This window comes from Natrix helvetica (genome assembly GCF_964273705.1).
Source record: "Natrix helvetica genome assembly, chromosome: Z".
Taxonomy (NCBI): Eukaryota; Metazoa; Chordata; class Lepidosauria; order Squamata; family Natricidae; genus Natrix; species Natrix helvetica.
The window spans coordinates 99,409,222-99,431,083 of record NC_138554.1 but is presented as its reverse complement, the minus strand read 5'-3'; the positions used below and the strand labels follow the sequence as shown (position 1 = coordinate 99,431,083).

Genomic DNA, 21,862 nt, shown 5'->3' with positions numbered 1-21,862 from the left:
CTGAAATTCTTAACACAGTAAACCGGATGGTTTTGGAATAAATCATCAGGAGAGCAAGCTTCCTAAATAGCTTTCTTCCACGGCGCCGTGTGGCTTAAAAGGGTCCTATCTGTTTCCTTTCCTCCGATTCCCAGGAGGGCAAAAAAACTGAAAGGAGCAGCGTTGTGAGAAAAGGGCGGGCAGGGTGGTGGTGCTCAGCCAATGTTTTAAACATCAATGCATAAAGCAATAAATATTGAACGCGAAGAACCGGCTAGGTACCGGCGGACGAGAGGGATGCGCCAGGGTAGCCGCTCATGATTTAGGCCCCACCACTTTCGCCACCCGGGGCTCCTCCAATCAGCCACGGGCGCCTACCACCAGCCTTGGGCGCTTTTCCAGGCCTTTTTCCCTCGACTCACCTTAGCGCAACCGCGGGCGATGACGAAACCTCGGCAACCCCGCCTCTTGCCGGCGATCACGTGGATGCAAAGTCCTTATCCACGCCTGGATTCGGTCAGCTGTTGCTGCATTTGTCGGCTTTGTGGTGGCGCGCGAGGAGATCGAGATTCGTACTGGTTGCTGCTTATTTTTGCCCGTTCCCCTCGCTTCTGAGGAGCCGCGGTAGTCCGGTAAGTAATTTGAGGCTGGCTGGAAAGAAAGGAAGGGCGAAAAGATGGGAAGGTATAACAGAAACGTGGTGGGCGATCGCCTTTCCTATAGCGAGGTTGCCCTTGCTGTAGGGTGGCACGACGATTAGATTCTTATACTGCATCTGTCTTCCAAATGGGTCAGACTTCAAGCCCCATTATCCCCAGACAGCGCTGGGCGAGAATTGTGAAATCCAAAACCATTTCAGGAAGGCAACCGGTTCAGAGAGAGGAAGCTACTCTCCTGGCTCTCCAGTCCCTGAATGGATAGAGACCCTCCGCTCTTTCTTCCCCGCATGAAGTCATTCCTCCGTGTTTTTAAATTTGATTTAATTCCGCCGCTTCACTCTGATTGCGCTTTGATAGTGATTTGGCATCACCAAAGTGGTTTAATAGAGGAATTTCCGTTCCTTCGTTACCTTTGCCGCCCTGAAAGATTCGCTCCGGAAAGTACCGCGCATAGAATGAACACTGGAACCAGAACTGGTCCAAAATAAAATCTTGTACTATAGTTTTATTTCCTGGTATCTGATGGTTATGCTCAGGGTGAAAAAATTAGTCAAAGAGAGTAATGATTATAATAACAGCGGTATGATTTCCTCTGCTCCTCCTGGCTGCATCTGTTTGGAAGGACGTCACTATGATTCATTCCTCCTATATTATTACAGTGCTGCCTTTAAGAAATAAAGAGGCGAATTTATCAAAGCAGGAGTTGAGTTAGATATCCCCCCCCCCCCCCGAATTTCACATTCGTGAAAAACATACTGGAAACTATACAAAAATGCTATCCCGGGAGTCTGATGCATTTAATTTTTACTGAATAAGTTTAACCTTAATGCTGCAAGACAGACCATTTCTCCCACCGCTCATAGATTATATAGGCAAATTTATTCTATGGTGTGATCAAAACTAAAAAGCCCATTGAAAGTAATCATCTTTTAAAATGTGTTGTAAAGAAAAGAAAAGGGTAATCTGGTATAAATAAATTTTACAGATTTAAAACCCATTCAATTATTAAGAGAGAGGTGTTGGATTTGCAGAATCAGTTTAAATTAATTTTTTTGAGTGAATAGAAATAAATGTGTACTATTTGGAGATAAAATAGCCTTTCTCAAAATATGAACTAAGCAAGAAACAGAAATCAAATAATAATAAAATGGCTGAAGACAATGGGATGACCTGCTTTCTGAAAGAAAAGTCTATGTATATATTCAAACTTGGAACATGGGCTGCACAGCAGAGCTAAACTCCTTGCCTCTATCTCTGATTTCCATGTGTATAGCTAAATTTCTAGTATGAGTTTAACATGTTCATTTCAAATAGAAATGAAAGGAAACAGAAGAGGATTAGATTACATTAGATTAGAATAGAGCTGGAAGGGACCTTGGAGGCCTTCTAGCCCATTTAAGAAGGTTTTTTTTTTAAAAAATGAACATATGAAGAGAACACCCAATCCTTAGCTGAATTCCCCAGAACTCTCATGCAAGAGGTTTGGATAACATGTACATTTTAAAAATCATCTATTTTTAAAAAACAAACAAACCTATATTTAAAAAATATTATTAAAATTGCTCCTAATGTTGCATGGTTGTGAAGGATTTTTCTATTTTTTACATTAAGTTAATGTATGAAATAGATGGGTACAATTGTCCTTCCACTTCCCAGTATTGTGTATTTTGTATTAATGCTTTCAGTGCTTGTGAGAAGAGCTCATCACAAATTGTGTGCCTTTATGTCATTGTCATTCGTGAAGAGTCCAGCATTAGTCCCTGCTGTTTTCCTCACTAGAATTTGGAAGGGGATTGCCTTTGCTTGCTTCCTAAATTGATAGAGTGTGAGTGGCGCAAGGTTACCTCATTGGCATTGTGCCTCAGGTGGGATTAGCGTTTATGATCACCAGGTTTGTGGGCCAGTACCTTAACTGCTACACCAAACATGCTCAGAATTATTTCAGGCAAGCTGATAGAACTGCATATGTATAAATTAATATACACTCTTATACATCTTTAAATATGACATTCATATTTAATAATTATTTTAATAAGAGTTGACAAGCATTATTGCTAGTGCCATTCAACCACAATCTTATCTAATGATAAGTGTCAGTTCTGTGTGGTTGGTAAGAGATTCCTAGAGTACTCTTTATTGTTGTAGGGTATTGTAACAGAATCTTGAACCTCCTTTTTTAGAGTTTATCTCTGCTCCATCTTAAACAAATCCCCATTTTCATTTTGTTGAGTATAAGTTCTTTCTCCCATTTTGTTTTTTCTCAAGACCCAGTAATCTCTTCAGAGATAACCCTATTAATAGTTCACTCATTCCTTTTCCATTCCCAATGGAATTGGGTATTTGGAAACTAGATAAAGGGCCTGAAGAAAAGAAGCTAAGGCAGGAGAACAAAAAGTGTGCTTTATTGGCACCCTGTTTGATGCCCCCAAATCCTTCCTATAGTAGGTGGAACTATAGATTTCAGCCTGGCATTTAGGAGGATTGGGGGAAGCTTAAGAGCAACATAGGTGCCTTAAAAATTGTAGAAGTTTAAGATGCCCATTTGAGCCATTAAAATACCAGCTGAACTTCCACCCTATAAAAATGAAGTTTCCTTTGGAATAGGGCCCTTGATATGCTGTGCAATCTTGTGACCTCAAGGCAATCTGACTTAAAATATCTGATTAGGTTTAATACAGATATTCAACTGAACACATCTAGATTCCTCTTATGCTATGACAGTTTAACGTAAATTCAACAGACTGGCCAAATACCATTTGATGTACTTAGCAATAAACTAAAGTTTTGTTTCTAGATACAAGGGATTGTCCAAAGGTTAAGCAAAGCAACTTTATCATCTTGTGCAACTGACAATTCCATACCGAGGCAGCAGTTTACAAAGGAATATTAATACACGTCATAAATACAATACAACTTGTTAGTCTTACAGGACAGGATTCAATTACTTGAGAATAGAATATATTTGGTGGCACTAGACCAGTTTGCTCTAGTGGTTAGGGCACCAAGCTAGAACCCAAGAGACTAAGTTCTAGTACCACTTTAGTCACAAAAGCCAGCAGGGTGATTTTTGGCCAGTCACTCTCTGTCAACTCAACCCATCTCACAGTGTTTTGTTGTGTGGAAAATATGAGGAGGAAAGAGTATTAGATATGTTTAGCATCTTGAGTTATTTATAAAAATAATATAGATGGGATAATAAATTACATCCTATCCATCTATATCCAACTAATATATTTTATATTACATCTCTTCGATTTCCAAAAAAAAACTGCCAGTAAATCATCTTTCAACAATTCCACTGCCTACTTCAGCTGTGAAGACAGTGTGTACATTGTGTACTACTTATCCTCAGGAATAAAACTAGAAAAATAATATTTTTGAAGTTTTTCAGGAAAAAAAGGTTTTTCAAAATTCTCCACTAGTTTTTTTTGGGACAGAAAAATAGAGTAGATCATGTGTCTATATTTCTTGAGAGGAAGGAAACATTCTCTAACAATTGCTCAAGAAGTATTGCTATTGAAAGAGCTCAGCAAAAATACTTTTTCTTTAGAATTGATTGAAGGGTAGGAAACTAGAGAAACTTCAGGCTGCTGAAGAGATGATTATATGAAGAAAGCCAAAACATCCACCTATCTGCCATCTTGATATAAAGTAGGGTAGTTTGTTTATTAATCAAATTTATATGGCTGCCCGATCTCATAGAAATTATGTACCATACATCAGTCAGGTAAAACCATAAGTAAATAAAACAATCATTACCTAAAATCATAATAAAATAATTATTAGAAGAACATTAAAGCTATAAAAGCAGAATTAGAGTAAGAAAAGAAAATGATAGATGGAGAGATGTTAATAACAGAGCCATTTCATGAGTTCATGTAGTCGTGATTTTGCACAGCATGTTAGTTAGGCTAAAGTTTATATAATCCATTGTTTAGTGCAGAGGTGGGTTCATCAGATTCTAATCAGTTCTGGAGAACTGGTAGTGGAAATTTTGAAAGTTTGGAGAACCAGTAAATACCACCACTGACTGGCCCTGCCCCCATCTATTCTCTGCCTCCTGAGTCCCAGCTGATTGGGAGGAAATTGGGATTTTGCAGTATCCTTCCACTGGAATGGGATGGGAATGGAGATTTTACAGTATCCTTCCCTTGCCACGCCTACCAAGCCATGCCACGCCCACCAAGCCACACCCACAGAACCAGTAGTAAAAAATTTTGAATCTCATCACTGGTTTAGTGTATGATAAAATTGGCTTAGCATGTTGCGTAGACATCTGTGGGCATAATGTTTCATGTTAATACAGGTATGAGGTTCTAATAATTCAGATTTAAGGGTTAGGATAGTATGTAAACCAAGCATAACTGTGTTATACAATCAGGGTTGGTGTCCATTTAGTGGCATTCTGAGTTTGTACTGTAATTGTTAAATATTTTATGGATTTATTCTATCCCTATTAATAAGACATAAAGGCTTCTTATGTTGAGTGTTAATACTTGATTCATATTTCATTAGGCAATGTACATATTTTTCATCTTTTATCATTTTATCCTTATCAAAAATCCACGACATAAAAATAAAAAATACATTATTAGTGCAACATTTTAGCAGACAACTAAAATGTCAAAAATAGTCTTCAAGTTTCTGAATTCCCATCAGTTCCATTGGTTTTTCAGTGACATTTTGAATGGTGAGCTAAGTGAATCAACATTCATATGAAATTGTCAAGCTCATCTATACATGCTTTGTTTCATTAGTTTGTTATTTTCTGAACTTAGGTTTAAAAAGAATAAAAATTCTTTTTTTGTATTTACATTACTATTTATTTTGTTCTCAAGAACTGTTTAACATGTGACATCAGAGATTTTCCTGGCTGTTTATCATTTTTCACCTTAAAAATTGGCACATATTATTCGTTATCCAAATATATGTCGTAATTTGTCCCTGTGTTTCCTCTCTCCCTGAAGGTTCACTGTATTCCCTAATTTGTCCATCTGTGTTGGACTAGAAGTTTTCGCAACAAATGTGACAACTTGAGAAAGATTGGCTCATTGACAACTCATATAGAGTTGTGAGCAGATTGACAGTGGAAGCAAGGTAACTCAAGCTGACCTTGGTTCCATATTAGAGATCTTAAGTTCTGCCACGGAAATCTCTTTGAAATCAATTGGATTTTAGACAATATAAATTGTCTTGTTAATAGTATCTATTAGTACTTTAATAGAATCTGAGAGAGGGAAAGGCAAGGCTTCAGTGAAACTCATAAGCTTCTAATTCCTCTCAATTCTTTCCAAATCATCTATTATTTTGGCCTCTAAATACTATGTCAAAGGAGGCATAAAAAAAGAACACCAGATCTATTTTAGTTTCCCTTCCCTATCATTTGTTTACACAGGTATAAAATTTCAGTCTAGATGGATACTGGATTATTTTACTCAGGTGGGCAAGTAGCTTTACAGTTGAGTTAGCCCTGCATGAATGTAGGTAATTTATAGCCCCTTTCAGGAGCTTTGTAAAACTGGCAGGAGATAATGAGGCCATTACAAACATCTGACAGATTGATTCCCCTGAATTCTTTAAGTGCTGAAACTATATAGAAATATGGCTAAATAAATAATGTCATATTACTGCATTTTACATATTCAATTTCCCCCCACAGTTTTGTAATAGCAGTATAGTTTTATTCATAGCATGTACAGTCTTAATCTTTTACAGTATTGCAATAATGGATTTGTTATTTTATTTATTGGATTTCAACGCTAATTCCCCCTTCCCCAAATGAATCCAAGTGACATACAGTATTTAAAATAATACATAATTCAAAAGAGTCATCATTGTCTGGATAAAATTATATAAATGATATGTTAACAACAGATCTTACAACAGACCTACGTCTTTCTTAAGAGCTTCCTGGAACATTTGGAGAACGGGAATCATTCATGCCTCTAGACAGATCCTGTTTCAAAGTGCAGGGACAGAGAAGAGTCAAGATGGCATAGAAAAGCCACCTGTAGGCCATAAAACTCTATCCCATTCTCAAACACCAGTTTTGAAGCAGTTGCAATGGATTGTAGCTGCTCCAACAATTGGGGCTGCTGCCACCATGAAATCATGTGGCTTGGGGATGGAACTGTTCCTGACTATCTGCAGGAATGCTGAGCGGTGAAGCAGCCTTGCCTCTTTTTCCAACACAAGCTCTGGGGATCTTACAAAGATAAGTGCGAGATGAGGGTAGGGAGAAGATTGTAGCGCCCAGTGGGATGGAAAACAAACATAAAACCTTCAATGACCTAATGTGTATGTGTGTGTGTGGAGGGAGGGAGGGGAAAATACGTTAAGGATTGCAAAGACCCTGAGATATAGGAAGAGGACCCCAGATTGCCTCAGAGTGGGCAAGATCTGTGTCAGGTAAACCTGGCCAGAGGTAGGAATCCCAGAATGTCCCTCATCCCACAGATACCCCACACTCTACTTAACAACCTGCATGGTTTCTTAAGTAGGAAAAGCTGAAAATTCTGCTTACATTCAGAACAGGTTTCTAAATTCAAATATGATAAAAAGAAATATCATTCTGACTTCTCACATTGCATGAAGTTGACATGTGATCTTTTTGGTTTTGGCTTCTTATGTTTTGCAGACTCAACCACTTTGGTTTGTAAATAGTTTTTGTGGCTTAGTATATGGTGTGATCCCAGATATTATGGTGTCTGCTTGAGATGAGATAAGAAAATGCAATCTCAAATAGAAAAAGCTTTTTGAATTGGGTATAGAGTATTGGTGAAGAATGTAGCTGAACAGTTCTACTCAAAACAAGGCATTCACCTACTGATTTGAATTCCCCACAGACAAACAGTAGAAAGGTCTACAGTAAATAACTGACAAGTGTCTTCTTTAATCATTCTCAGATTTCCAATCTGGCAACCTTAGTTAAAAATGAAATATGATCTGAATAACAATATTTTATTATTTTGGTTTGTTACACCATTCACACTGGATTTGGCATTTTAGTCTACCTACGAGTCATTACCAAGGACCTGGGATAGGCGGATTAAGAGCATTTTACATATGCTACAAATTAGAGTAGGCTGAAGGCCATAATGCATCTGCAATAGTCTCAGTTCTCACCAATAGATTTATTGATAACTTTTCTTTGCAATTGATACACTTATATTTCAGTTTCCAATGTGACATTCACACCTGGTCTAATCCCAGGGTGTTCACAGAAATCAAGAACAGTTTTAAGGAAAAAATACTTGGAGAAGATCCCTGTAAACAGTTCAATGCACATTAAGTCAATGGAGGACCTTTCCCTCATAAGTCAGTGCAAATTCATAGCCTGAGGTATTAGTATGTTGATCCATAATGTAGCATTTTAATGGAATGGAATGGAATACTTCATTTGGCCAAGTGTGATTAGACACAGAGGGAGTTTATCTCCAATGCAGAAGCTTATAGCAAAGCAATAGTTTAATCACCATCATCGTAATAATATCAATAAGAAGGGATAGTAAAGATGATGATGAGGATATAATAACATTATAGCCATACAGCATGAGTAAATGTACATAGACATTAGACAGTACTGTGAGAATTAGGTATTCAGCTGTGTGATGGCATTGGGGAAGAAACTGTCCCTATGTCTAGTTTTGGCACACAATGCCCTATAGCAACATCTTGAGAGGAGAAGTTGAAACAGTTTATATCCCAGATATGAGGGGTCTATAAATATTTTTTCAACCCCAAAATACCTCTTAATTACAAATACCTCTTTACCTTTAGCATTGTCCAACCATCAGAAATAAAACAAACAGGGATTGCAAAGCAACATAACTAAGATATTTTTCACTTTACTGTAAGTCTTTTATACATTACACAATGAGGTACACACTCATCTGAAAAATAGCTAAGTGCATGGCTAGCACGTGTTTACCTGCTTTCATTCCTGTTAGATTGTTTTGATATTTATTTTCTGCTTTATGAATTATCAAAAGGCTTAATGGTGAGTGAATATAGAAATACAGCAATTTGATACACTTTACCTACTTAAAATGTTTTATTTGTTCTCCTTTGAAGCTTATTTTACCTTGAAGTTCTACTTCCTTAGTCAGTTACCTTTCATAAGCACAACACAAATTACTGTTTCTCTGGCTAACTACCGAAAGAATGTGAAAATGCTGTTTGCTGTTGTCACATGAATGTATGATGTTGAATTATGTCAACATCATTCTTTTGGTACGTCTTGAATAGACTAAATAGAATCTAATGAAAGATTAAATAACTTTCATCCATAAATATTTTTATACTTCCAACACAATGTCCATAAATGTTTTAACAATTGCTTGTCTAACAAAAAGAAATTCATAGTATTTTTAGTCCTAATCACTACATTGTATGAGTATATTCTCTTTGAATATTTTGCAAATAGGAAGTACAGAATTCATTGGTGAGAGCCCTACTTATTGAAACATATTCCCTCCTTATCTATTCAATAGCATAAACTAAGAATGAGAACTAAAAAAATATAAAGGAAAAATGAGAAACATATAAAATAATTTGTTTAAATTAACTTAAAATTATAGTTGTTTAAAAAACACTAGAATTATGATTGATTTAAGCTAGTTCAATTTGAAACTTACTGGGCAGTGTATAGTTAAAATCAGCATTATTCCTCAAAACAATGGGATTTTCCCTTTTATTATACCTTTTTACTAGGGACTTGAAAGATGTCCTCTGCTTTATATATTGGAACATTGTTTTTCAACCTTGGCAACTTTTAGATGCATGGACTTCAAATTCGCCCTGCTAGCTGGGTAAGTCTGGGAGTTGAAATTCATAGATCTGAAAATTGCCAAATTTGAGAAACTGTGAAGGCCGGAGATTAGATCAAAGTGAGGGCAAATTTGGTGTAATAGTTAAGATACCTGACTAAAAATTGGGAAACAATTACACAACAGTCCTCCCTTAAGCACAAACACAGCTGTGTGACCTTGGACCAGTTCCCCAGTCTCAGTCTTAGGAGGCAATGACAAACTACTTCTGAAGATACTACAAGAAAATGATAGAGACTGGTCCAGGCAATTTCCAGGAGTCAAAAACTGACTTGAAGAAGAAGGGGGGGGCGGGGGAGAAGGATTTTGGAAAAAAAGAAGTTAAGATATATTATTTGGCCCATATCAATTTCCTGGTTGGTTTTATGATTGAGAGAAATGTGAATATTTTATTATACTGTTTCTCTGTCACAATGTCAATGTTAACTATTTCTATAATCTTCTATGCGGTATCAAATATACTTTTCATGTCTAGTTGTTCTCTGTTCTGAGAGAACTGTCGTTGACATCTTCCCTATCTTTGTTTGTGCCCATTTTTCTACAGTGTTATCCTATGAAAAACTTCAGGTAAAATCATTTCTATCTAGTAGAATTTTATAAGGTTTGCAGTGCTTAGTACTTTGATTCTAAATTGAGTTCCCTAGGATTCCACATAGACACACCCCACTAGAAAGTGGTTCCACAGGAGTTGTTATTCATCTGTGTGTGGATGCTTAATTTAGATTTAGAATAGATACCAGAGAATAAAAACCCTAAAAGGAGATTCTAGGATGGTAATAAACCTTTTAAAAAGTTTATTAAGAATTTTCTCTTAAATGTACAGGTAGTGGTGCAAAGAGCTATGGTGGCACAGTGGCTAGAGTGCAGTATTGCAGGCTAATTCTGCTAACTGTCAGTAGTTTGGAAGTTCGAATCTCATCAGGCTCAACTCAGCCTTCCATCCTTCTGAGGTCAGTAAAATGAGAAGCCAGATTGTTGGGGGCAATATGCTGACTCTGTAAGCTGCTTAGAGAGAGCTGTAAAGCACTGTGAAGTGGTATATAAGTCTAAGTGCTATTGCTACTCCATGCTACTTATGATCAATGTCAATCATAATAAAGATTGGGAAATTTGTCTTTAAGCAGCCCAATCATTAAGCAAGATATCAGGTCACTGCAACTTGCTGATTTACCTTGTTGACTTTGTTTGCTGGCTAGGAAGGTCACGAGTGGAAATCCTGTGATGTGGGATGCCATAATCATTGTAAATGTGTGATTATTGCCAAGTGCCCAAATCAGATCATGTGACCATGGGGCCACTGATGAAGTTAATACAAGGATCAGTTTTAAATAATGTTTTTCAGTGCCACAATAACTTTGAATGGTTACTAAACAAATGATTATAAGCCAAGGATTATCTGCATTTATATCACCAGAAAAATATGACTCCAGTCAACTTGAGTGAACCCCAAACAGTAAAGTAAGTCCAAAACTGGGAAAGGTTTTTGAAACAGTCATAAGAAGTTGGGGGGGAAAGGTAACTCTTATAGCCTCCCCCACCACACACACATTCTTTCCTGCCCTACAAATTCCTAACCCTAATGCTAAAAGGCAAACAAAAGCCTTTAGGATGAAACTTATTAGGGTCTTGTCAGTTTTGCATAGTAGCTGTGAGTGGACCAAAACTTCTAATCAACAAGTTAATGTAATAGCTGATTTTGTGAACTTGCAGCTTGTTAGGAATCAGTTCAGTGGTGGGTCTCCATTTTTTTTTTTTTACTACTGGTTCGCTTGTGCATGTGCAGGCCGAACCGAGAGCAACCCACCTCTGAATCAGTTCTGAGATGAAAAAAAGCAGCTCAGAAAGATGTGTTTAGGAAATCTCTCCACCCTGGGAGAAGGCAAGAGAGAGAGAGAGAGAGAGAGGGAGGGAGGGAGGGAGGGAGGGAGGGAGGGAGGGGGGGGGAGGGAGGGAGGGAGAGAGAGAGAGAGAGAGAGAGAGAGAGAGAGAGAGAGAGAGAGAGAGAGAGAGAGAACAGGTTAGGAGGTCATGCTGACAATACAGAAATACAGTAGTTGTCTAACCAATATAAAGGCTAATTTAATCATTCAGGATTAAACTATTATCAACCACATTATTACTGTTTGTGAGATCCGTTGTGGTTGAACATAGCATTACATGAGAATTGGGAAGTCATGTTAACATTGTAAATAAAGACAAAGTAAAGGCAGTATGAAATGATAGTTTGTTTTGGACTTTTTCTGTTCTAGCCATGGTTTTGCCATGATATGTGAACCAAAATTAAGACCAGCTTAAGCTGATGTGTTGCAAGTTCAGTTTTAACTGGGTATAAGCATGGGTTTCTTTATAGGTCCATGAGCTGTTAGGAACTGGGCCACACAGCTGGAGGTGAGCGGTGGACAAGCCAGTGAAACATAAACTGTTCTCTTCTGTTCCATAGAAAAATTGTCTTCCAGGAAACTGATCCCTGGTGCCCAAAAGGGACCACTGCTTTATAGAACCAAACAAGCTTGAGGTAAAATATGCTTTCCACAACCTATTTGAGATGATACAAGAACCTACTTTGGCCATCATGCAATTAATCCCCCCCCCCCCCCCCAAGGAACAAAATAGTAAATGCTGGCTGGATAATAGCTATCATGAAATGGATAAGATATCAGAAGATCTTGGAGGGGGATTGGCAACAATTTTCCAACTTACCTTGTGCAGTACTCATGATAAATACTTAGTGTGTCACAAGATACGATGAATAAGTTCAGCAGGCTCGTGCCTCATAATCATTATTGTACCAGCCTGCTGGAAACTTCATGTGCAATGGCATTAGTAATTTTTGCTTTATGGCCATAAAGCATTTCTTATTCTAGTACCTGTGTTTTATTTTAAAACTGCTAGCTTATGCTCTTAATTCAGTTCCTGAACATTTTGTTTACTTCTGCACTCAGCTGAAAACTGGCTGGGATGTGTTTTTAATCCTTTCAGTACTAAGGACTAAGCAAACATAATTAAGCTGCATTTGCAAAGGATATGATTGAACACTTCTGCAAAAAGTTCTTGCTTTCACTAAGTGTAGAAGATGTGGTCAGAATGTACTTTCTATGTACAAGATCCTATGTCTGAACACTGGCATTTTCAGGAGGGCTATAAAAAACCCAGTCTGGAAGAACCGTTCTGATAGATAGGCCAAGGATCAGTCTAGATATTCAATGCTATCTAGATACAAAATATCTTGCTATTGAAAAACAGCAAGTTGGTATTTGTTATAGTTATTTTTTGGGCAATCTTCAGAAAACTTAAATTACTCAGATCTGATTAGTACTGAGGTGGTACTTGGTTAGAACATATAAAAAAAGATGTGATGTCTTGTAGGTACATGCTCGGCTGGTGGAGACAGCAGGTCTATTATACCCACTGTACCATTTTGAAGCTGTTTTGGCTAGTCATGGAATTAATATAGTTCATTACAAAGTGACTTGGAATCATCCATAGCTTCTTCACTATAGATAAGGGAGCGACAACTGCTTAAAGGGCATTCTGGATAAGGGTTTCCCAAATTGAGCAATTTTAAGATGTGTGGACTTAACACCCAGAATTTCTCAGCCAGCGTGCGGTTTAATTGAAGCATGAGGAAATTTGGGCCAATGAAATAATAAACATGCCAATGTTTTCTGATGTTTATTATCTTCTATCCAAGGGCAGAGATCTTCGATTGCACTAAGAGGGTGGCATAGCATACCTCTTTTATTTCCCACAGTTAATGTAATTTCTTATTCATTTTGATGTATTACTTCCCACCATGATTTGGGGACAAACTAGTGTGCATGGTGGAGCATATAAATTCAGCCTCATATCTCAAGAAAACCATGAAAGCATGTGGTTGTTGGAGTGTTTTTATCTGTGTTCCCTGACTTTTCCCAGTGCAAAGAAAGGGAAATGTTAAGGGAAACTCCATTCCTATTTGCTCTGATAGAGGTTGACTGTACACTATATATTTTGACTGCAGGAAAGAGAGAGGGGTCTAATTTTTAATGTGGGTCACAAAAGTATCGCATTCATTTAAAGTCTGTCTTTTTAATATATTTTTCTCTGCCTATGAACTATGCACCAGTTTTTGTACAATTAGATGTATGCTAAAATATGTTTCCCCCTTGGCATTTAAGAGTTCATAATAGTACTTTTGAGCTACCTTCAGAAAATGTCATATCATTTGTATGACATTCTATTGTATTCTATTGTTTTATACGTTTTGTTATTTCATTTTGTTGATTTTTTTGTACTTTGCCCAGGTGTGCATTGCATTATATATGGCAGGGGGATATTTTAAATATCTAATAATCCAGCATGGGAGTAACAGTGTTTTTAATTTTCATTTATTATATTAATTTTTCTCCAAAATGCTTTGGGCAGTGTACTTCATCTTTACAATAACCATAAGAAACAGGAGAAAAGGTAACTGGGACAAAGCCATTTAAAGAAATCTTCATGGTAAATGGGATTCAACCAGGGGTGGGCTGCTGGGGTTTGCAGGGGTTCGGGAGAACCTCTAGCTAAGATTCTGTGCAGTTTGGAGAACCCCCAAATCCCACTCCTGCCCACCCCTCCCCTCCAGGAGTGTCCACATGGCTCTTTTTGGATGCAGATAAGTGCAGGGAGTGCGCTTAGGCTCAGGGAGGGTGAAAAACGGGTCTATCGGAAATTTGGGAAGGCTGGAAACGGGTCTGTTTCCGGAATCCAGAGGGCGGTTTTTGCCCTCTCAGAGACTTGTGGAAAGCCTCTGGAGCCTGGGGATGGCAAAAAGGCTCCTTCCCCGCTGTGGTACAGCATGTCCACCCAGCAACCGGGCAGAGAACCCTTGCTAAAATGTTTGAAGTCAGTCCTGGATTCAACAGTGTATCTTTCCATTTTACTTCTCTGACCAGTCCAGAGTACAGAACTAGCAAAATACTCTTCTCGATGGTAGCGTATTTCTGAAGAGAGTTAGTTTGATATAGTAGCTAGAACATCAGGCTATAAATCAGTAAACCCTGAGTTCTAGTTCACTTTAGACACAAAGCCAGCTTGATGACCTTGTGCCAGTCAATCCTCATCAGCTCCAAGAAACAGCCAATGACAAACAACTTCCAAAATCATGCCAAGAAAACTGCACACATTTAAAAAGTGATCCAATTCCTTCAGTTGTGTTTAACCAGGATTTGCTACTTTTTATGTTTTAGATTGATTTACATACTTCGAAGATGACCCCAAAGCATGAAAAACAGGTAAACACTGCAATGTTATATTTTAAAAATACAACACTAAACTGGTTTTTGCCTCAGTGAAAGTGGAAATGTGCCCAACTGCTATGAATGAACCGTGTAACTCAATTTCCCCTTTTCAGATATTTTTGTAGCATCTTAGGACATGAAGAAGATTGTGTAACTGCTACTCTGAAGAAATGTTAAAAAGCCTTTTTTAACTGAATGTGAAATGCTTAGAGCCATAGAGCTTTTGAAAGTATGGTTGCAACCAGAGGAAATTTCACTGACACTTTCTGTTTCTTAAGGTTTGAAAACAAAAAAAAGCTAGAGACCTCTGACATGTATATTTCTTTAGAATATACTTTGTAAACTTTCTTAAAGTAAGTTTTCCCCAAGTGAAATTTCTGACCTAATTGTTAATCGAGGTTAGAGAGGTTCTGGCAAAATTTCTCTGTTCCCATCAGTGGGCCTTGACAATTTTACTTGGCAGCAGGGACAATACTAGTCTACTAAGCTAAGCATCTCATTTTAATTTCCCACAGGATCCTGGTAGGTTACACAGAAATACTTTTCTTGTAGGGGAACAATTACACTGTTTTTCCCTGTTGCTATGACTTTTCTTAGCCATTTTCTCCCTTAGCAAACAAACCTTCTATTTGTACAACTGTGTTTTGAATATTAAATAACTTGTGCAATATATACCAAACACAATCACCTCTCCCTTTCTTTACAACAATATAGTAAGAACTAAAACTATGGGGTCTATCCACCGAATGGGTATTGCAATGTTCATAGTTTGAGAACCATGAACATTACAAAGACTTGGTTATGAATTGAAACAGGGATAATATTTATTGGGTATTGTGCTTAGGGCAGGTTAATATATGAATGAACTTTATTGAGGCTTTCTCTCTTTTGGGAAATTTTTGTAATCCAGATTTCTGTCTTCCCTTCATGATAAACCAGATTCCAAAAACAATACCAGGTACATCAGTACTACTGTTATTATGATAGAACCTTGCAAATATGAATGTGCGTTCAAGCAAGCTGCTTATTTTGCCAGGTCCACTGGTTGCTGTTCTCCCGGTACTTGAAGGCAAAGGGAGTGGTGGAAATGGCGAAAGGGAGTGGCTGCATTGAATGTGGTGAAGACAAGGTGGGAGGTGAAAAGCAGAGCATGAAATGCATTACGACATGAAGGGTGCCTTCAGAGACCCAAGGCAGAACCAGATCTAGGCCACCCATTGCTTCCCCTTGGGTCCAAGCTTCTCTTGTCTGCTTAACAACCCCATTTATTTGTTTATTGACTACATTGGGATGAGCAGAAATGGGAAATCATTAAGTGACACAATCATATGGGTGCTTCACTTAACCACCACCTGACAGTCAGTATAGGGGAGGGCTCCATTATGGCCATAGGTCGAGGAATACCTGTAACATTAAACATAGTGTCCAATCTTTATATGTAAATATATAAATCTTAAGACCAAATTTAATTTGACTTCTTGTTTTTCTTCTATCAGCAGTAACTTACCTGAAGGTTTCTTTATAGGAACGCAATAGCTCAATGGTTAAGACGCTGAACTTGTCAATCAGAAAGACTGGCAGTTCAGCTGTTTGAATACCTAGTGTTGCGTAACGGAGTGAGCTCCCGTTATTTGTACCAACTTCTGCCAACCTAGCAGTTCAAAAGCACGTAAAAAATGCAAGTAGAAAAATAGGAACCTTTGGTGGGAAGGTAACAGCATTCCATGCGCTTTCAACCATTTAGTCATGCTGGCCATAGGACAATGGAGATGTCTTCGGACAGCGCTGGCTCTTCGGCTTTGAAATGGAGATGAGCACCGCCCCCTAGAGTCGGGAATGTCTAGCATGTATTGCAAGGGGAACCTTTACCTAAAGGTTTCTTAGAGAACCAATTTGGTACAGTGATTAAGACATCGAGGTAGCATGAAGCCAGCTAGGTCAATCTGGGCTAGTCGCTTTCTGTCAGCCATTGGAAGGAGACAATGGCAAATCACTTCTGAAAAACCTTGCCAAGAAAACTGCAGGAAGCTGTCCAGGCAGTCTCTGAGAATCAGATGTGATTGAACAGAATGAAAAAATAATTACTACAGAGCTTGCAGGAAATATGATAGTGAATATGATTTTAGGAAGAAAACTGCTGAATTGTCAACATGTTTTGTAACTAACTGACATTTTTTTTCCATTTTTGCTTCCGCTCCAGTCTTTAGAGGACTACTTCCCTTTGGCATCCTGGTTAGACTGCTTCTTTCCTTCAACCTGTCCACTAATTCTTGGAGGGAGAGGAAAGACTGCTTAACAGACAGACCCAAAGCTGCAAGGCTACAGAATCTACCTTGGCTTGGATACCAATTAGTGATACATGCACATTCTCTATTTGGGTTTGCACTGTGGCTCAGCTCTTGATAGCATTTACTGGACTTATTCCATGCCCACATTAGACCTTGTTGTGCATACAGTAATTTTTTTCTGTGCTTTTCATCTCTTTGTTACACTGCAATTTGCTATACATTAAACAATAAATAAGACTCAGACTTAAGACTTTGAACTTTTAAACAAATACCTTTTTAATCAGTAGTTTAAACATTGTTTTTCAACATCAGCAAAGGTATTTAGTATTTCTGGGTATTATGACAAGTTGGCTGTAAAGAAATAGTGACATTTGTTTCCATTTGTTCAATTCTTGCCTGAAGGAGACTAACTGAAAAATACAAAAACCTTTATTTGGAAGAGATACATTTCCTTGTTGGAAATACACAGCATTATCTAACTTAGAATTTCCCCCTTGGCTTGTTGACAAGAAATTTCCCAGACCAACAGAAATGAGTCATTATTTTTCACAGCAGTTGATTGGTGTTACATTTGTTTGAATGTTGTTTTTCCTCTTTCAGAATTATTACTAATACATATAACCTACAGTGACAAAAATATTTCCAGTCAGTGGAGAGGAGAGCTTTGTTAAGGCTCTTTGTCCATTAATTGCTTTATTATGCTCTTGCAGGAATTTGTAACAGTATTGGTGCGAGATCCCAGGTTACAGAAGGAAGATTTTTGGCATTCCTATATAGATTATGAAATCTTCATTTATGTAAGTAGTTACACTCTTCTATGAAAATGGTATTTCTAATCTCTGAACTATATATGTGATAACCATGTGGAGAGTGGTCATGAACCACTAGCCATCCTAACTCTGGAATTTAAGAATTTTGAAATCTGATCTATAGTTTTCTTAAAGTCTACAGGTTAGGGAAGGCTGTTTTAGAAAATGAGTAGAAGTTGAACCTTTAGAGCAGGGGTGTCCAAACTTGGCAACTTTAAGACTTGTGGATTTCAACTCCCAGAATTCCCCAGCCAGCTGGCTGGGGAATTCTGGGAGTTAAAGTCCACAAGTCTTAAAGTTGCCAAGTTTGGACACCACTGCTTTAGAGTGATAGAGGGCAAAACAGTATCTTTCCTAATTTAAATTGCTACTCAAATCATTCCTGCCCGGTATATAAAAAGCTGATCCTTCTTTTCAAGGATGGAATCCTAAGTGCATCTTTGGTTTAAAATATTAAGGGGATTCGTGTTTTTTTCTTAATTTATATTATTGTGATTTCTTGTTTGATTTTTGTGAGCCGCCCAGAGTTTCATTTCATGCAAGTTTAATAAATTATTAATGATTTCTCTGTTTTCCTTTCTTTTTTGCCTTACTTAATTATTTTCCTGATTAGATCATGCTCCTTTTTATAACTCTTCACACTTAAGTCAACATCTTTATTCTTATTACAGGAATATTCTGCTTCGGTAACAAAACCTTGAATTGCATTCAGGCTAGCCGCTTTCTTTTTCCAGTTCCACTTTCTGCCGTTCCCCAGTGCTTGAGGTCAAAGGCAGGGGTGGAAATGGCAAAAGTGTGTGTGCGGCTTGAGTGCGGGGGAGGCAAAGAAGGTGGCAAGAAGCAGAACACAAAATCCTTAGGGCATGGGGAGGCCTTGAGAGACCCCAACAGGTGTAATAATATATTTAGATCTAGATCTAGATCTAGAAATATAAACAGATTTAGTGCCATGGAAAAGCTGGGAAATTTTGTGTGCTGAATATTTATACTGAATATTTTAACATTTTTGCTAAGGTTTATTTATTTACTTGGATTGAGAGTTATCATTTGTCAAATGTAAGAACCCACTCACTGGCAGAGGAATAGATGGAACAAGAAAGAAACATCAGTGGAAATTTTCTGCCAGTGTTTCACCCTGTACAACTCTCAGTACAGTTACTAGAGAAAATACTACATAGAAAGGAAGAGTTAGAAAAGAACACTACTCTGTTGCCTTTCTTCAAACACTTAAGATATTTGATGAATTTAAATATGTATTTCAGGAATAGATATTTAAGTCATATTTTTAGCTTCAATCCTTTTCTTTAATCTTCCCCACTTTCATGAAATGATATTTTTTGGGATTAGTGTAGGACAGAATGCTCTCCAGTGTGCTGAGCAGAGAATCCAAAGCATGGGTTAGCTTCTTAGGAAACACAGAATCAGTTTAGGAAATGAAGGTATGGAGCATTCAGTAGCTAACCATTTATTGTCAAGATCTTGCATTGTCAGATTGGTTCTGGGAAAATAATGTGTTACTAAACTCAACTAATGTATCTAACACATTCTGTGTTTCTGTAGACAAATAGTATGTGTTTTACAAGAAAAACATCTTGTGTGCGACGCCGTTTTCGAGAATTTGTGTGGCTCAGACAGAAACTTCAAAGCAATGCTGTATTAATGTAAGTAATTTACAAAACACTAAAATAACTCAAGATTTATATAGCTGTACTCACCCATGATAATCCTAACTGTAATCTGGTGCATTTCAATGAATAGGTAGTATCTGTAAAATACACAAGATCTTTTAGATTTTATATAATTTGTATAGTATGTAGTATGATCCTTAGAAATTTCATATCTTTGCTTTTTTTCTAGTCACTTTATCTATCTATATGTCTTCTTTGACATATTAATTCAATAGTACAGAACTCAAATCTAAATGATTAGGCAATCCATTGATTAATTTTCAGTTTCAGTTTATTATGTGCATTGCCAACAAAAAAAGACAAAAATTAGAGAACTAACATAATGAACGTATACAACTTATGACTTATTTTTCACTATACACTGTACATCCCTAACACCATATTGAAATTAGAAAATTAAATTTGGCAACACTACTTATTAAAATCTCACAGTCCAACCCCATGTCCTTGTTGTGAAAGGTGGCAACAGAATAAAGTAAGAGATTGCTAGGACTGCTGAAATATGGCGTGGCCTGGTGCCACAGGACTATTATGGAAGCCATGAATGGCATCCTGGGCTAGCCTGACTAAATTGCCTGGCTAACGGAGCTATGTTGAAGTTGCAACAGACCTTGCAAGCTGGCAATGGATATTATACAGCTACACAAAACCACATGTGATACAAATGGACTGATCCAATGAGAAATGATCGTGGCAATGTCAAAAGATCAAGAGATAGGGCAACAAAATACAAAATGGGAACTTTGAACATGACCGGCATGGGAAATAAAACAGAAATTTTGGAAAGAATGCAAAGAAGAGGGATTAAGATAATGGGACTAGCCAATATAAGACACAAATAACATATAGTAAAAAAATTAATAAAGAATATTTATCTACTCAAGAAGGGACACAGCAAAAAAATAAAAGTGGGCTTCTTGGCAGATTCAGACATAGCAAAATGCATACTAAAATATACATTAACACTTATATCATCATCATCATCATCATCATCATCATCATCATCATCATCATCATTATCATCATCATCATCATCATTATTTTAGCCATTGTGTATCCACTGCAGATGAAGGCCTGTTCTGCATGTTTCCAACCTATATGGTCCTGAGCTTTCTTTTGCCAATTGGGTCCGCAACTCTTGCTGATGTTGTCAATCTATCTTGTTTTAGGTCTCTTTTTAGGAAGCTTTATATCAAGTGGGATCCATTCTATGACTCCCTTCGTCCACCTGCCATTAGTTCTTCTTGCTGAGCCCATTTTCATTTCAATTCTTTTACTCTTTTGAGATTGTATACCTTTGCTTGTTCTCTAATCCATGTGCAGGTCTTTCTATCTTGTCTTGTAATGCCAAGTATCTTTCCATGGCTCTGTGCATCACTTGTAGCCTTTGTAGCAATTTTGAGGTTGGTGTCCATGTTTCACCAGCATACGTTAGAGCAGGTAGCACACACTGATCAAAAACTTGTCTCTTCAGTCATGGGGGAGATTGTTTTTTGAAAGTTATGCTTAGCTTGCTGCATGCTCACCAATCACATTTAACACATCATTCCATTTCCTTTCTTGTATCACTTTCCACTTAGATCCATCGGCCAAGGTATATGTAGTGGTCAACTGCGCCTAGTTCTTCTCCAGTTATATAAAAAAATTTTTTTTCAGTGAATTTATTAAACATAACCTGGCTTTTTCAGGTTTATTTTTAAGCCAAATGATTCTCCTGCTCTGTGCAGCTTTTGTATGTGTCTTTGTAGCTCTTCTGAGTCTTGTGAGAAGAAAACAACATTTGCAAATCTTAAGAGATTTAAATAGGCGTCATTAATTTTTATTCTATCATTTGGCCAGTCTAGTGTATACTTCTTGAAGGCAAACTGAGAAAAGGATAGGTGATATTGTCTTGTCTTGTAGTACATCTCATTTTATGTTGATTTCCACTTTAAGATCATTAAGACAAATTGTTGCCATTGTTTTTTTATATACTGATTGTAGTAAGTTTATGTAAGTAGTGCCTATGCCTTGATTGACCAATTAAACATTGCTCCCTGGAATCATCTTGGCCACTTTCTTGTGTATAAGAATCACTTTAGCATTTTCCATGTATCAGGTATCTTTTCTTCTCTTAGGCATCTTGGGTATATTTTTGCTAAATTCTTGTGTAAACCGTGACCACCAGTTTTTAGCATTTCAACCATAACATAGTCATTTTCGAAGCTTTGCCATTTTTCATTGATTTTATGGCACTTGATACTTCCTCCACTAGGATATCTGACAATTCCTTTTTCTTGGGTGTTGTTACTTCTTTGTATAGCTCTGAATAGAATTTTCCAATTATTTCTTAACATTTCCTCTCTTATTC

General features: G+C 37.4%; 1 protein-coding gene across 3 annotated transcripts in view; it reads left to right on the top strand.

Moving 5' to 3' along the window:
- Positions 1-481: 481 nt before the first annotated feature.
- Positions 482-21,862, top strand: part of SNX10 (sorting nexin 10) — a 43,503-nt gene continuing 22,122 nt past the window's right edge. The window contains exons 1-5 of one of the 3 annotated variants that reach the window (XM_081971425.1): positions 513-611; positions 9,351-9,448; positions 14,677-14,721; positions 17,726-17,812; positions 19,385-19,485. In XM_081971425.1, the coding sequence (XP_081827551.1) occupies positions 9,416-9,448; positions 14,677-14,721; positions 17,726-17,812; positions 19,385-19,485 (266 nt within the window). In that variant the 5' untranslated portion in view covers positions 513-611; positions 9,351-9,415. Of the gene's footprint in view, positions 612-9,350; positions 9,449-11,816; positions 11,855-14,676; positions 14,722-17,725; positions 17,813-19,384; positions 19,486-21,862 lie in introns of those variants that run through there. The other 2 variants (XM_081971426.1, XM_081971427.1) reach the window with 2 other exon arrangements.